Source organism: Halichoerus grypus, chromosome 2, assembly GCF_964656455.1.
Source record: "Halichoerus grypus chromosome 2, mHalGry1.hap1.1, whole genome shotgun sequence".
Taxonomy (NCBI): domain Eukaryota; kingdom Metazoa; phylum Chordata; class Mammalia; order Carnivora; family Phocidae; genus Halichoerus; species Halichoerus grypus.
This window is the reverse complement of record NC_135713.1, coordinates 144,575,520-144,590,965: the sequence shown is the minus strand read 5'-3', so window position 1 is coordinate 144,590,965 and position 15,446 is coordinate 144,575,520. Positions and strand designations below refer to the sequence as shown.

Here is a 15,446-nt window from a genome sequence, read left to right as displayed (position 1 = left end):
ATGTAAACTTCCTTCTCTCACCCGCTAACTCTTGTCAAGGGGAACTTCAGCCCTCTCCTCTCACCCGGCCCCCCAGAACTACAGACCCTGAGAGTGGAGGAGTGCGGGTCCCTATAGCCCAGGGCCGGGGGGCTGTGTTCTCATTAGGAGCTGAGAACACGCCCTACTGACTTCTTCCCACCTGACATGCTTTTAACTGGGTCACAGTGGGGCCACCCTGCCAACTTGGGCCTGCCCCCCCCCCCCCATCGGCCCAGGCCCTGTGGGCTTCGGGCCCTCTCCTCAGCTCAGGGCCCGCCAGACGGGAAGTCCTGGGCTCCAGGCAGAGGTGGGTGCCAAGGATCCAGCCTCAGCCCCCAGGGCCCTGGGATGCCATTCTCCTGTCCTCTCATCTGGTCACGGGTGGGAGCCCTGCGCCTCTCCTGCCCCAGGGTCTGGGGGACGGCTGGAGCCCGGCACCTGGGCAAGGTGGTTGCAGAGTCTTTGCTTGGGCCCCCGTGGGAGGGGGTCGCCTGGGCCTTCTTTCCACAGTGAGCCAGGGCTGTCCCAAGGGGGACCTTCTGCCGTAGCTGTTCCCTAGTGTCAGGGTGACAGCGATGTGGGACACCATCCCCATGCACCCCACAAACGGTACCCGAGCTCCCGCACATGCCAGGCACGGGGACACGGGCAGGACTGAAGGTGCCCACGGCCTGCCCTGGCCGCAGAGGCACGCAGGGACATGGAGGAGGAGCCGAGCCAGGCGTGCTGGGAAGAGGGGAGCCCCGGCTCGGGGCACACAGGGCCTGGGGCCATGCGGTGAGTCCCCCTGCATCAGCCAGAGAGGAGGGGTGCGCGAGGCGCTGGGTAGACCCCGGCGGTGAGGGCTGTCAGGGCGCTGGGACTTGGGAGCACACGAAAGCCTGATAACTTTTTCAGAAGGTTTTCAGACGGGACCTGGGCAGGTGGGGGTGGACGTGGCCCTGAGCCACTGACCCCAGACCCCCGCCCCCTCTCCAGAAAGCGTGGCTCCCATTTCAGGCACCCTCTCATTGCCTGGCCTGGGACCGGAGCCCCGGGGAGAGGACCATGCTGGCCTCTCTCCCAACCAGCACAGAGCTGGGAGCCCCCGCACCCTCTTCCCCCTCTGCCTCCAGCTGTTGGCACCTGCTCTGTCAGGTCCACATGCCTCCTCCGGGCTCTTGCTCGGATCGGCCTGGGGCGCCTTGACCCGTCCGGGGTCGCTGCACTGTCTCATCACGGTCCCGTCCCCCATACCACCAAGCTTCTCCATTTACGATTCCAGAACCATCTGCTGTCAGGCTGGCCCTCTGGGGGCCCACAACAGTGCGCACATGGGGGTAGGTCTCGACCAAGAATGGGAGAGGTCTGTGAGGTGCAGCGCCGTTGGATCCCAGTCGTGACCCTGGTGGTCCTCGTCTGAGCCTCCCTCCTGGGCATGGGACGGTCCCACTTAATGAACGGCCTTAGGGGACCACCAGATCTGATGTGTGTGTGTCAGGGGTGTTCTCCCTGGCGGGGGGGAGACCAGTGCCCTTGCTGGCATCTCCATGGGGCAAGGACCCCCAGGGCTAAGGGCCCAGGGACACATGCGCGAGAGGGTGCTGGCCAGTGGGCACCAGTAGGGTGGGGTGAGGACGAAGTCGGGTCCACCCTCTACCCAGGTGGCCTGCAGCTCCCTCCGGGGACCCCCCGCCTTGGCCCAAGCTCTGGCCACACGTTCCTTCCCGGCCAGGCACGCAGGGCTCAGCTAGAGATGTCCCTAGGGCCACCCATCGATCGGGCTTAGTGCTTCTGCCTGGCCTGGGCACCGAGCTTGCTTGATTTCTTTCTTTCTTTCTTTTTTTTTTAAAGATTTTATTTATTTATTTGAGATAGAGAGCGTGTGAGAGAAAGAGAGCGCGTAAGCGAACGAGCAGGGGGAGCAGCAGAGGGAGAGGGAGAAGCAGACTCCCCACTGAGCAGGGAGCCTGATGCGGGGCTCGATCCCAGGACCCCGGGATCATGACCTGAGCTGAAGGCAGATGTTTAACCGACTAAGCTCCCCAGGCGCCCCTGAGCTTTCTGATACGCATTTATATACATGGCCTGAATTAGGCCTGGCCCACCTCCTTTTCCTCATTCAGTGTTGGTGAGAGCTGCCTCCACGGCCCAGTGCCCACAGAGGGTACCATCAGGTGCAGAGGGTGCCCCTCAGTGCCCCCTCTAGGACCCAAGTGTCCCGCCCCGCGGGATGGTATGCAGGCAGAGCTGAGCCCAGACTGCCGCTCCTGGCCTCCAACCACGCCCTGGCAACTTAGCCTTCCCTAACTCTCCAGTCATGACTCTTCGTGGCTTTACTGCATTTCCCTGATCATGCACGCCTTCAGCCCCTTTTCTTCCTTTTTTTTTGTTTTTTTTTTTAAGATTTATATATTTGTTGTTAAGACAGCGGGTGGGGCAAAGGGAGAGGGAGAGAGATTCCTAAGCAGACTCTGCGCTGAGCGCGGAGTCCGACGTGGGGCTCGATCTCTCGACCCGAGAACACGACCTGAGCCGAAACCAAGAGTCGTATGCTTAACCGACTGCACCACTCAGGCGCCCCGAGCCCTTTTCTTTAAGAACACCCCCTCACCCCGCCACAGCGCCCCCCACCTCTTGGCTGGTAACATCCAGTGTCTGGGGATTTTCGCAAGGGGGTGCTCAGGAGAGGCCCCATGGAGGAGATGACAATGCAGGAGGAGGAGGGAGAGTTCCAGATGGGGGAGGAGCCAGGGGAAAGTCATCAGGTAGAATGAGTCGGTGAGGTTAGGAACCGAGGTGGGGGTGTGTCCCTCCCTTGTGATGGAGTAGAAGGGAGCGCGGAGGACGGTGTGGAGCTCCCACCCACGAGTCACACTGCTCCTCCGTGGAGAAACAAAGTCAGTCCTTGGACCCGTGCTGGGTTCTGGAGGAGCCTGATCCCCTGTGATCCTCAGTTTCCTCGAGGTGGCCTGAGTCCTGCCGTGGCCTTGTCTCTGGTGGCCCCAGCACCCACCTGTAGGCTTGGCTCCATACCCCAAAGAAAATAAACAGAACTTCAGAAAGCCATTGTCAGGGGATGGGATTACTTCTGTAAGGAACGAGGCACTGAGGTGCTTACAACATGAGACAGCAATAAACCGAATCAGATGACCTCCCGGCCACCCCTGCTCATCCCCCGGAAACTCCTGACTCATGTCTCTTCTGTGCTCCCCACTGTTTCACCTCAAACCCTACTCTGGTCTCCTTCCTGACACCCCCACTGCCAGCTGATGCCCCCAAAGGCAGCCAAACCCTAGCCAGCTATCTGGGAGGGCCCCATTCCAAAGATGGGGAGACTCAGAGGCTTGTCATACGCCCGAAGATGGCGGGACTGGTGCATAGTGGGTCTTCTGACTCAGGTGCCAGCCGGCACAGGGGAGGTCCCTGAAGTCCAGGGAGGGGCCAGGCAGCAGATGTCAGAAGGGGGCTTTGGACCCCGGGGACAGGGTCTGCTTGGCTCTGGTCTCCCTGCTGCCTCGGGGGCCTCTGTGGGCTCTTGCGGCTCTGGGGTCCCGCTCCCCACCCCGGCTGCCTGTTAAAATGTCACTGAGCTAGGTAGCAGTGGGGCGGGGATCCCCCTGTTAGGACGGTGGTCATGGGATGCTGACTCACTGCCGGCCAGACCACCTGACCTCTCCTGGCAGGCAACAGGGCCCTGCCAGGGGGTTCCCCAGCCGCCGCCTTGTTTACTTCTCACTGGCCTTGGGGGAGGAGGGGAGGGCAGGGCCAGGGCCACGCTCAGCGGGAGGGCATCCTGGGCAGGCCAGAGCGGGGACTCTCCTAGGGGTGGGGGCCTCCAGGTTGGCTTCCCCGGCCCCATTTCCTGCCACCCCCATTTCCCCTAAGCTCTCCATCCCTCCTTGCAGACCCACCGTGGTCTCCAGTGGGGCTAAAGGGCCAGAAAGCAAAGGAGGTTCTGCCTGCACGCGTCTGTTTCCGCTGCTTGTTTGGACAGGGGCCGCACCTCGAGCCCTTCCTGAGACCCGAGGTCCCCCAGAGCCCCAGGGCTTTCCTTCTGCACACCCCACTCACTCGGATGAGGCCCCTGAAACTTGGGGGGCTGGGAAGCTGGGCTCTTGGTCCAGGCTGCCCTGCGTGGCGAGGCCCCGGGGCTGCTGAGTCACACACCCATGGACACCTGTGGGCCCCGGCAGCCTCTGCCCAGCCTGCCCCTTGTCCATCCTCTGACCCCGTCTGCAGGGCAGTGAGCATCGGGTCCCTTTCCCAGGCTCACAACAGGGATGCGGGGAGGGGCCTGAGAGGGTATGGCCTCTTCAAAGGGCTGCTTGGGGCGAGGTGCACCTACTCTGGAGCCCCCTGGGAAGGACCAGCCACACCTGCGGACAGGTCCCTGCTGTGTTCCCATAAGCAGATGGCCTCCACAGCTCGGAGCCAAGCCCACCCACCCACCCTTCCCTTCTGGCTCTCCCATCGCACAAACCCCACCACCAGAGGACATGACTCCGACTCAACAGGTCTGCCTTCTACTCTCAGGACCCCGCCTGGGACACTACAGAGGGCGACCTACCCTTCCCGCCCACCTCCTTCCCAGACCCCCCTTCCTCCAGGCCTTGTGAACAGGCGGGTTTTGTCACATAGAGCCCTGTTTCTTGGTTACTAGCCGGAGGGCTGCTGCTCTGACCCGTGGGATGCCCTTGAGGCCAACAGGCCTGACACCACGCAGGCCCTTTGGGCACCACCTGGGAACGGAACTCTGTGCTGACAGGTGTGGGTCCGGCTCCCACGCGGAGCACGTGATGGCCACTGAGGCTCCCGGAAGCGGCCGCCGGCCCTCTGGCCAGGTGAGGGGGAGGGGACCCCGTGCTCCCCCGGCACCCCTCAGCCTTACCCCCTATCCCACTGGGAGCTCCTCTGAGGCTCAGGCCTGATGGGGGGTACGCCCCTCAACCCGGTAAGGGGCCGTCATGGAGGACGCTGGGGGCGCTGGAGCGGGCTGCCACCGGGATGGGAGGCTGCGGAGAGTGGCAGGGCCCGGACAGGGCCTCGGGAGCGGTTGGCTCTGGCCTGGGGCTTCGGGCCCGCAGTGGCCCCCCTCCCGCCGCGCTGGGCTTCCCCCCAGCCCCCCACCCCCGCGGCCTCCGTTGTGCTTTGCTGAGTCACCGCCAGGCCCAGGCCTGGGAGGGTTCTGGGGGGGACCTCCGTGGGTGCTTTCCCCGCAGGTGAGGAGGCCGGAGCCCAGCCCTAGATGTCGGAGTCCCGGGCCGGCCTCTTGGGGTCTCGGGGGCACCGAGGACAGTGAGGAGAGGGGTCGGCGCTAAGGGGGTGCGGGACACCACGAGGGGACGGCGGGGCAGCGGGCTCGGGGCCGCGGCAGGGCGGCTCGCGCGGGGCGGCGCGGCGGGGCGGGGCGCGGAGACCACGCCCCCAGGAGGCCGGCGGGGGCGGGGCTGCCCGCGTTCTTTACAAAAGCCGCGCGCCCGCCGCCGCCGCGGCCCGGCTCCGTCTCCTGCTCTCCGACCGGTAGCGATGGCGTCGCTCACCGTGAAGGCCTATCTTCTGGGCAAGGAGGACGCGGCCCGCGAGATCCGCCGCTTCAGCTTCTGCTTCAGCCCCGAGGCCGAGGCGGAGGCCGAGGCGGAGGCCGCGGCCGGGCCCGGGCCCTGCGAGCGGCTGCTGAGCCGGGTGGCCGCCCTGTTCCCGGTGCTGCGGCCCGGCGGCTTCCAGACGTACTACCGCGGTGAGCGGGCCCGGCGCCCTCGGGGGGCTGCGCGGGGCCGTGACGCAGGCTTGCCCCGCGGGGCGGCTGCTCGTCCGGCCTGGGGCGCCCGCGGGGGCCGACTCCGGCCGCTCTCCGGGGAGGGGGTCGGCGTCGGCTCGGGCGCTGCCGGCGGGTGTCGGGCCCGGGGGTCCCGGGGGCGCAGGGCGCCGGCCCTCCTCCCGCCGTGACGTCGCAGGTCTTGGCCCGGGGCGCGCTGGGGCGTCCTCGCAGGCCGGCGGCGGGCGCTCGGGTTACGCTGACGGCTCGCTGCTGCCGACTCGGGGCTGGCGAGGGCCCCGGAAGCGCCGCCGGACGCGGAGGAAGGGCTGGCGGGGGAGAGCGGGGAGGCGGGCCAATGAGCGCGGCGGGGCCTGGCGGGCGAGCCCGGGGCGGCGGCGGCGGCGGCGGGGAGGAGCGGTCGGGAGCGGCCCCGGGGCGCCCGAGGCCGGCCTGAGTGGGAACGTTCCCCCGCGGGCAGGGGACAGAAGGACCCAGTCGGGACGTTCTGCAGCAGCGTCGGCGGAGGGACGGGAGCCCAGGACCGCGCTCCGTTTCTTGCTGCGCTGGTGTGGCGGGGGGGTGTGGGGGGAGCCGGTCGGGGCAGGGAAGCGGGGCGCGGGGGGGCGGGAGCCAAGGCCGGCCCCTGGGAGGGGCAGTGCCGGGCCCACCCTTAGGAGCACTGCCAACTGGCCAGACCCGTTCCTGCTTGGTTGGTTTTTGTGACAACTTTATGGAGCTATCCTCCACTTCCCGTGCAGTTCACCCATTTCACGTGAACAGTTTTGAGCGACTTGTGCGACCGTCCTCCTCACGGGTTTAGAACCTTTGCATCACCTGCGAGAGGAACTCTACGGTTGAGCTCTCTCCTCGTCCCCTTCAGCTCTAAGCAGCCGCTAATCTCTTTCCCGATGGATTTCCTTATTCTGGACATTTCCTAGAAACATAGACACGGAGCCCTACACTTTCCTATTCTTTTGTAACCGGCTTCTTGTACTCGGCATGACATTTCCAAGGTTTAGCTGTGTTGCAGCTTGTGTCCGGACTTCATGCCTTTTTGTGGTTGAATAACATTCCATTTTGCGGACATACCCCGTTTTGTTTTTCCGCTCCTTAGGGGATGCGTGTTTGGGTTACCACCTTTTGACGCTGCCCCTGTTCTTCCGGTGGGTGTTGCCTCGGGTGGCCCACAGGGCTGGCGCAGCCTGCGGGTTAGGGGCTGGTTTGGCCTGCACGGTGGGACTTTCACACCATTTGCTAAATCTAAAAATCAGAGAGTTCATACAAATACTGTAGCTTCACTGGGGGCGGAAGCAGGCAGATGTACTCATCTCCTTGACTCTCCTAAACCACAGGAGGCCCACGGCCTTTGGAGGGGCTGGGCCCCCAGGAGCCAGTCGCAGGTGGGGATCTCCTACATTGACGTTGGGTCTCAGCCCGGTCAGCCGTGGACCGAGGCAGCACCGGCTTAAGGGGCAGCTGGCTCGGCTACAGGAGCGGCACCCCGCACGCTCTGCCTCCGTGGGCGCCCGGGCCGCACGTCCGAGTGCTTACCTTCCAGGCGGTCTTACAGAGCACGGGCGGTCTGGCCTCCGCCGCCCCCTGGCTCACACACGTGTGCGTCCGTTCCTAGGCGAGCAGACGCCCCTCTAGCTCAGCCTGCGCCCTTCTCAGCAGCTGGTATGACTGACAAGGCTCGGGTACTCACATGCGGTCTTGTAAACAATCTAGATGAGGATGGAGACTTGGTGGCCTTTTCCAGTGACGAGGAACTGACCATGGCAATGTCCTATGTGAAGGATGACCTCGTCCGTATTTACATTAAAGGTAAAGGTCTGTTCTGGGCGCTGCCGGGTGCTTCTTGCTGCGTGAAACCTGCTTGAGGTTACTGAGCAGTCCCCTCCAAGGAGCGGGCAAGAGCCTGTGGGTTAAGACCGAGACTTCATCATCTCTGTGCTGGGCCTGAGAGAGGAGTCCCGAAGGGGTGGGGCCTGGGGACCTCTGGGTTCACTCTGTCAAGGGCCGGGGGCTGGGGGCGGCTTTGGGGATGCAGTGGGGTTTATTTTAACGGGGGGCAGGGCCCCAGCAATGCAGACACAGCTCCCTGCCACTTCTCACTTGCCTGGGCCCCATGTACTGTACCAGGCACAGGGACTGGGACCCTCCTGGCAGCTTCTTGGGTCCCCTTGTTGCTGTCACTTGAACAGCTGGGTTGTGCACGGACTCCAGGTCTGGAGGGCAGGGCCAGGGGCCCGCTGACTGAAAGCCCCCCAGTCGTGACGAGCGGTTCGTGTGGGGTCCCACCTGCAGAGAAGAAGGAGTGTCGGCGGGACCACCGCCCCCCGTGTGCTCAGGAGGTGCCCCGCGGCCTGGTGCACCCCGGCGTGATCTGTGACGGGTGCAATGGGCCCGTGGTGGGGACCCGCTACAAGTGCAGCGTGTGCCCGGACTACGACCTGTGCTCCGCCTGCGAGGGGAAGGGCCTGCACCGTGAGCACAGCAAGCTCGTGTTCCCCGGCCCCTTCGGGCCCTTCTCCGAGGTGAGGCTGGGGCGAGCACGGAGCGGGCAGGGCTCGGGGAGGAAGGAGCCCCCTGCTCTGGTGTCACCCGGCCCTTCTGCTCACTCCTCCCCAGGGCGTCGCTCACAGCCGCTGGCTCCGGAAGCTGAAACACGGGCACTTCGTGTGGCCCGGCTGGGAGATGGGCCCCCCAGGGCACTGGAGCCCGCGTCCTCCCCGGGCAGGGGACGCCCGCCCCGGCTCCGCAGCCGAATCAGGTGAGGGTGCTTCACAGCCATTCGGGGTGCGTGGTCCTCACAAAACCCTGCAAAGTGGGGAGCATCATCCTCATGCCACACCCAGCAAGACGGAGGCACCTCAGTGCCCAGGGCCGCTAACTCACCCGCACGAAACCGAGGCTCGGCCCAGATGTGGCTCAACCCTAAAGCTCCCTCCCCTGTCAAGGCTTTTTTCTTTTTTAAAAATGTGCGCTATACCCAATGTGGGGCTTGAACTCACGACCCTGAGCTCAAGAGTTGCATGCTCTACTGACTGAGCCAGCCGGGCTGCTCAAGTGTTTTGAAACCCAGGCACAAAGTTAAAAACAGATGGCTTGTGTTCCAGAATTTAGGATTCTGGTTGTAGTCTGATTTTATTAACTTACTGTCCTCCGATTTACCTCCTCCTTTGGAACAAGGGTGGGGATGTTGGTTTGATTCTGATGTGGTTTGAGCTAGAATGTGGTCAGCATTGTACACCGCATGTAGCGAATCCCCCATGGGCTTCTGAGCACCAGGGGCACACGGGGGCCCGCAGCGGGAGAGAGTTCGGGAAGGCTGCTGGGACAGGACCCCCGGGGCTGGAGGGCACCTGTGGGGAAGGTGATAGGACCATAACAGGTGTCGAAGTCATTGAGAAACCTGCTTTGAATCGAACATTTTTTGTTTTTGTTTTTTTGAAAACCAAAGCTGCTGGTCCGTCGGAGGATCCCAGTGTGAATTTCCTCAAGAACGTAGGGGAGAGTGTGGCGGCCGCCCTGAGCCCTCTGGGTAAGTGGCGGCCTCTGTCCTTCGAGAGCAGGAGTGTGTCGATCACTCGGTGAGGGGGTGGCTGGGGGGCGGCTTGCCCCCCGGGTCACCGTGGAGGAACGGTGACTGCCGTGCCCTTGGGGCCGGCCTTTGCCATGCGCTGCACCGCAGGCCGCTCAAAGTTAAATTCTGTGACACGTTCTGGAGCTTTCCCTGTGGAGTGAAGTGGAATCAGCGAGTGTTTGGTTGGGATAAGCCCAGTAGCCTCAGCTGCAGGGCTGGCCTGTCGGCTTCTGACTCTTCTTCCCACAAAGGACAGTCTGCTTTCCCCCCTGACTGTGAGCCCTGGGGTTTACTCAAGGACTTGGGGGAGTAGTTAGCTGAGAGGCCATTTCTCTTTGCTTCCCTTCTGTTTTTTTGCAACCCCAACCTTTCTGGAGGCTTCCTGAGTGCCCGGCTTATTGCCTGCGCTGGGGAGCCCGGTGTGATGGAGGGTTTCCAGCAGCCTCGGGTCCGATGTGAGGTCACTGGATGGGTGGGTGAGCCGCAGCGGGTGCCCCCCCTCGTGGTGGGACTGGCCCAAGGCTTTATTTATTTATTTTTTTTAAAGATTTTTTATTTATTTATTTGAGAGAGAGAATGAGAGAGAGAGAGAGCATGAGAGGGGGAGGGTCAGAGGGAGAAGCAGACTCCCTGCCGAGCAGGGAGCCCGATGCGGGACTCGATCCCGGGACTCCAGGATCATGACCTGAGCCAAAGGCAGTCGCTTAACCAACTGAGCCACCCAGGCGCCCATGGCCCAAGGCTTTAGAAGGCGCCTGCTCTATCCGCTCGCCCTGACGGGGACGGTGGGAGTCCGCTACGACTGTGACTTCTGGTCCAAGGCGACAGTGGATCCGTGATCTCTGGCTGGAAGCGTGCTCCACTTTGTGACTTCAGCGGCAGCAAGTGTCCACTGTCTGAACGGATGCTGACGGGACGGGGAGGCAGTTTAGCACTAGCTTGAGGCCATTTTGGCTCCCGCTGCACCAGGCCGGGACACAGCTCAGCAGGGACCCGTGAAACCCCTCAGACCACGTACCGCGGAGTTTCGTGCTTGGAGTTAAAGGCCTTCGAGAGAAAGAGAAAAGAACGGGTTCTTAATGCCTTCTAGGAGGATAAAAGTGGAGCGGCGATCAGGTTATAAGCAGGAGATAAGCTAGTGCTAAACCCCAGCTGCCTCACAAGACGCGGTGATGAGAGTTGTGCTTTGGGGGCAACGGGAAGCGGCTCTTTGGAAGCTACTAGTGGATCGTGGTTCTCAAGGCTGGCCGAGCCTCAGAATCACCAACATGGGTTGTTTTTGGTATAAATTTTGACGTATGGAGATTTCACTGAAATTATTCTGAAGAACAAAGTCTTTCGCTAAAAGAACGAACCAGACAAGCTGGGAAGTCCCGAACCCCAGTCTAGGTTCAGGTAGGGAACCTTGGAACCGTGCAGAGTCCCAGGTCCACCTTCTGGATTCTGGTAAATTGGCCATGGGTCGGGCCTGGGATCCATGTGTTTTGAAGGCTTGCCAGGGACTCTGGGTCCCACTTGCTGTCCATCCCGAGGCCCATCTGAGCCGGTGGCCTGTTTCAGAACTTGACCCGGATTCCCCACTCAGGGCAGAGGGGGTAATTTTGGCAGCGCTCAGAGGCGTTGTAGGCTAAGGGTGAAGGCCTTCTCAGGTCTTTCAAAGTGGAGGGGGTTGCTGTGTACCAACTGGGAAGGAGCCTAGAACTCTCCAAAACAACAAGGAAAATTTCAGTAAATATGCCTCTGAAGCAGTTTCAGTTGAGGAGAGCCACTTGAGGAATTGATTAAACTCTAGAGTTAACGGGTATTTTCCTTTCTTATGAGGAACTGACAGCTAGGGTGACTCATGCTAACGGCCTAGAAGGGACTGTTCCCAGAGCAGGGGCCCCAAGGGACAGCCAGTAATGCCTCCCAGAGGGCAGACCATGTGCAGTGACTCAGCGATTTTAAAAGCAAAGACCTTGTTTGGTAGGTGCCATGAGGACCAGCTGAGCGGGTCTGCCGCCAGCCTGAGTTTGCAGTCCCTGACCTCTAGGACCCCAAACCGCAGGTCCTTTCCTTGGCCTAGGGTTTTCAGAAGACACTGCCCCTCACAGGCTCTGGGGGAAGCAGGGCGCAGTCTGCAAGCCCCTAGGTCTCAGGTTATCATCCGCTGGAGAAACTTGGGATTCTAGAATCTCTCTGGCTCATTTATGGAAGTCCTGTCATTCGCCCCCATAGAAAAGTGAGACAGTGTATGGGTGTTCATTGGATGTTCTTCCAACTTTCCTGTGTGCTCGAACCTTTCTTTTTTTTTTTTTTTAAAGATTTATTTATTTAGAGAGAGAACATGGGGGAGGGGCAGAGGGAGGGAGAGCATCTCAAGCAGACTCCCCACTGAGCGCCGAGCCCCATGTGGGGCTTGATCTCACAACCCTGATATCATGACTTGAGTTGAAACCAAGAGTCTGAAGCTCAACTGACTAAGCCACCCACGCGCCCCTGCTTGAACCTTTCATGATGAAAAGTTGGAGGGAGGATAGAAGGAGGAAAAGGACTTAAATGTTGCAGATGGGGGTACTGGTAGCTAAGCCCGCTTTTATCTGTTTGCTCCTCACACTACCAAAGTAACAGTAGAGGGATTAAACACAAGAGTATAAAGCAACGTGAACAAAGAAAAAGGGGAAAAAAGTCCTAGAGGACAAGGTAGGAAGACCTCACACTTTGAACGGTGGGAAATGCAGTTGAGGGTGGTGACCAACAGCGTGGAGGCATCAGAAGCCACATGCCTGCCTGCACAGGGGTCCTGGTGAGAGGCAGGAGGGCTGGTCAGGGAAGGCCCAGGGCCAGGGGATGGTTGAAGACCACTCTTCAGGATCATGTAGCGATCACTGGCTGGTCAGCCAGATGCTCGTCCTTGCCCAGCCACGCACGAGACCTGATGGTTAGCTGCTGGAGCATTTGACCCAGGGAAGCTTCAGCCCTAGGGACCCAGGGCAGGGTGAGGCACCAGCCTGAAATGGGGCACCATGAGTGGGCAGTGGGTTTAGCAGGGGCTGGGGCGTCCCTGCTCAGGAGAGGCTGGATGTGCCAGAGCCGGGTCCCACAGCTTTGCCGCCTGGGATCCCGCTGCCTGGCCAGACACCCACCGGGTCACCCTACAGAGGGAGACAGATGAGGGCCCTGGCCCCTCAGAGTGCTTCCTGGCAGCCTCTTCTTAGTGCCTTGCTAGGATCAGAAGGCCACGATCACCAGCCATTTGGGAACATCTCTCCATGGGGACAAGAAGGAACTTGGGGAAGGACTTTACAGAAAAGAGAATGTCAGCGTTCTCCGTGAGATACAAAGAAAAGTTTTTCCATCCTTGAAAAAAAGAACAGGATACCATAAAAATGATAAAACAGATTAAGATAAGATCAGAACAGACTGTTTTTTTTAGAAATTAAGAAGAAAAATAGCCAGAATAAAGAAAACTTCAAAAGAAGGCTTCGATTTTAAGGTCATTTCAAGGAAATATTCCAAAAACAAAAGAGAGGCGAGAAGAGAGAAAAGGTGAGAAGATTTGAGGATTAATCCTGGAGGCCCAGGGTAGGACAAATAAAAGGAATTCTAGGAAGAGAACAGACAAAACTGAAGGAAGGAAATGAACAAAGAATATAAGACCATCTCGGCACAGAAGACATTAACCTCTCAATTGAAAGGGACTCCCAAGTGCCTTGGACAGTGACCAAAAAAGATCCCGCCCCAGAGCTCGGTGTCCTGTCCTGGAACCCTTTGGAGAAGGGGAGGCTCTGGAAATGCTCCAGGTTACTGTAAGAGCTCGAGAGTTCCAAGGGCCAACACTGGAAGACTGTGGAGCTGAACTGGTTTCTCAACCTAGAGGGCTATTCCCAGGTGAAATGGTCATGTCTGAGGGCAGAACAAAGCTATATATAGTGGCGTTCACCTAAACACTGCACGTTTTCACTGAAAAGTTTTTGAAAGGACAGGGGAAGGGGAGGTAAGTGTTGATCTAGAATAAGCAGCGCACTTGAGCCGTGGAGAAAAGGCAGCGTGGGTTGGAAGCCGTCTGTGGGGAGTGGGCGGGCTGTGTGGTGGGGGCCAGGGATCTTCGCTGGAGCCTTCTGGAACGGTTGGACTCTAAGCTGTGGGCATGTTGTCCTCTGATAAATTAATCAGAAACAGCACCAGTGACTGCCCTCCGTCCCCGCAGTGGGCACGTGCGCCTGTGTGAGGGACCGCGGGCGACCCGCTGGCCGGGGCTTCAAGCCTCGTGGGCCTCCCACAAAGCCAAGCAGGATTCTCGAGTTTCCATCACTGCCTCCCCCCCGCCGCCCCCAACTAATGTGAGGCTTTGTGCGGTCCTGGGCGCTGTGGCCGGGGCTCTGTGGCCACTCTGCTGTGTGGCTCCCTGTTCCTAGCCTGCTGCCCACACAGGGCAAAACGGGCTCTTGATGGGCTTTCTGGCTCCAGAGCTGACCCGGGATGTTTGCTGAGATTAAGGTTTCATTAAGCTGGAAGAGGCAGGGCCAGTAAGGTGGACAAGTCAGCAGACATTTTCTAGGAGCCAGAGTCTGGGGCCAGGGTATGGGGAGCAGTGAGCCCTTGGGATCCTGAAGGTCAGATGAGCGGCCATCTGCCTTGTGGCTGCTGGGCTGGCCTCGTGCCCTGCCCCCCCCCCGACTATGCTGCTGCTCCCCCCCCCCCCCCCACACCCTGTCCCTGGCCAGGAGGGCCTCCGGAGGGCTCACAGGTGTTTGCTTCCTCCGCGGTCGCTGCAGGCATCGAGGTGGATATCGACGTGGAGCACGGCGGGAAGAGGAGCCGCCTCGCCCCTGTCTCTCCAGGCAGCTCCGGCACCGAGGAGAAGTGCGGCTCCCAGCCGAGCAGCTGCTCTTCGGACCCCGGCAAGCCGGACGCGGACCCGGAGGGCGCGGCGCGGTCCCTGGCGGAGCAGATGGACAAGGTGGCCCTGGAGTCGGTGCCACCGGAGGCAAGTGCCCCGCCCCGGACAGGACACAGCCCAGCAGACCGCCCTCCCAGCTTCGAGGGCTTCCTTCCCGCTGCTAGAACGTTCCTCGCTTGCCCGCAGGAGTGCGGCGGGGGCAGCTGGGGGCGGCTGTGCTCACGGGGCTTCTGTTGCAGGAGCAGATGGAGTCGGATAACTGCTCGGGGGCAGACGAAGACTGGACTCACTTGTCTTCCAAAGAAGTGGACCCGTCCACGGGGGAACTCCAGTCTCTACAGATGCCCGAATCCGAAGGGCCGGGCTCTCTCGACTCTTCTCAGGAAGGGCCCACGGGACTGAAGGAAGCTGCGTTGTACCCCCATCTGCCACCAGGCGAGTGATTCACGCAGTTCTGTGTTTCTACCTTTTTCCCTCAGAACATCCCCTCCCCTCCTTTCAGCAGCCGGACCCCCGAATCCCAAGGGCAGTGCGATTGAGAGGCCACCCCCCGAGGAAAGCGTCGATCTCTGAGCGGGGGTCACGGCCAGGGTCCCCGTGGGACCCGGGCAGGAAGCCACCACGTGGGGCGGTGGCATGTGCGGGGCAGGAAGGCCAGGGGGACCGCGGCAGCCCGAGCACAGCTGAGCGGCAGGGGCGGCTGAGGCCTCGCTCTGGCTCGTCACCGTCACAACAGTGTGGAAGCAGCGACACCGGGAAAGCCCCCCGCGGGCCACATTTGGCCCTTTGGGCTACTGGTCTTGGTCTGCTCTGCCTCAGAGCAGGGGCGGCAAGCAGTCACTTACGGGCCAAGAGTGATTTTTTTTTTTTTTAAGATTTTATTTGCAAGAGTGAGCGAGCCCAAGCAGGGGGAGCGGCAGAGGGAGAGGGAGAGGCAGGCTCCCCGCTGAGCAGGGGGCCCGAGGCGGGGCTCGATCCCAGGACCCCGGGACCATGACCTGAGCCGAAGGCGGACGCTTCACTGAGCGAGCCACCCAGGCGCCCCTGATTCTTTCATTTTGATGATGGTTGGGAAAAGGTCAAGATGTGAACATTGGATGACGGCCAGACGTCAGTGTCCAGGATAGACGTAGCGGAGCCCGGCGGTGCCCCGTCGCTTACAGGCTCTCCGCGGTGTTCCCTTGTGATGGCAGACGCGAGTCAGGAGACCGTACAGC

At 61.1% G+C, this 15,446-nt stretch overlaps 2 protein-coding genes and 1 long non-coding RNA gene across 11 annotated transcripts in view; 1 reads left to right on the top strand and 2 right to left on the bottom strand.

Moving 5' to 3' along the window:
* The window catches only part of LOC144381159 (uncharacterized), a 9,006-nt gene extending 3,911 nt beyond the window's left edge, over nucleotides 1–5,095 (bottom strand). For both annotated transcript variants that reach the window (XR_013445882.1, XR_013445883.1), the window contains exon 1: nucleotides 4,892–5,095. This is a non-coding gene — a long non-coding RNA (uncharacterized LOC144381159). The remainder of the gene's footprint in view (nucleotides 1–4,891) is intronic.
* Nucleotides 1–15,446, top strand: part of SQSTM1 (sequestosome 1) — a 22,478-nt gene that overhangs the window by 5,959 nt on the left and 1,073 nt on the right. For 2 of the 8 annotated variants that reach the window (XR_013445880.1, XM_036071200.2), the window contains exons 1-7: nucleotides 5,473–5,740; nucleotides 7,490–7,585; nucleotides 7,988–8,298; nucleotides 8,393–8,534; nucleotides 9,225–9,305; nucleotides 14,105–14,316; nucleotides 14,469–14,664. Coding sequence is in view for 7 of the 8 variants with exons in the window: in XM_036071200.2 (XP_035927093.1) it covers nucleotides 5,530–5,740; nucleotides 7,490–7,585; nucleotides 7,988–8,298; nucleotides 8,393–8,534; nucleotides 9,225–9,305; nucleotides 14,105–14,316; nucleotides 14,469–14,664 (1,249 nt within the window). In the remaining variant the exon portion in view is untranslated. Of the gene's footprint in view, nucleotides 1–4,688; nucleotides 4,845–4,934; nucleotides 4,955–5,472; nucleotides 5,741–7,489; nucleotides 7,586–7,987; nucleotides 8,299–8,392; nucleotides 8,535–9,224; nucleotides 9,306–14,104; nucleotides 14,317–14,468; nucleotides 14,665–15,446 lie in introns of those variants that run through there. The other 6 variants (XM_036071204.2, XM_036071206.2, XM_078067647.1 and 3 more) reach the window with 6 other exon arrangements.
* MRNIP (MRN complex interacting protein) overlaps nucleotides 9,904–15,446 on the bottom strand; it is a 23,859-nt gene continuing 18,316 nt past the window's right edge. Inside the window, exon 7 of the mRNA XM_036071216.2 lies at nucleotides 9,904–10,394. Coding sequence (XP_035927109.1) covers nucleotides 10,353–10,394 — 42 coding nt within the window. The 3' untranslated portion in view covers nucleotides 9,904–10,352. The remainder of the gene's footprint in view (nucleotides 10,395–15,446) is intronic.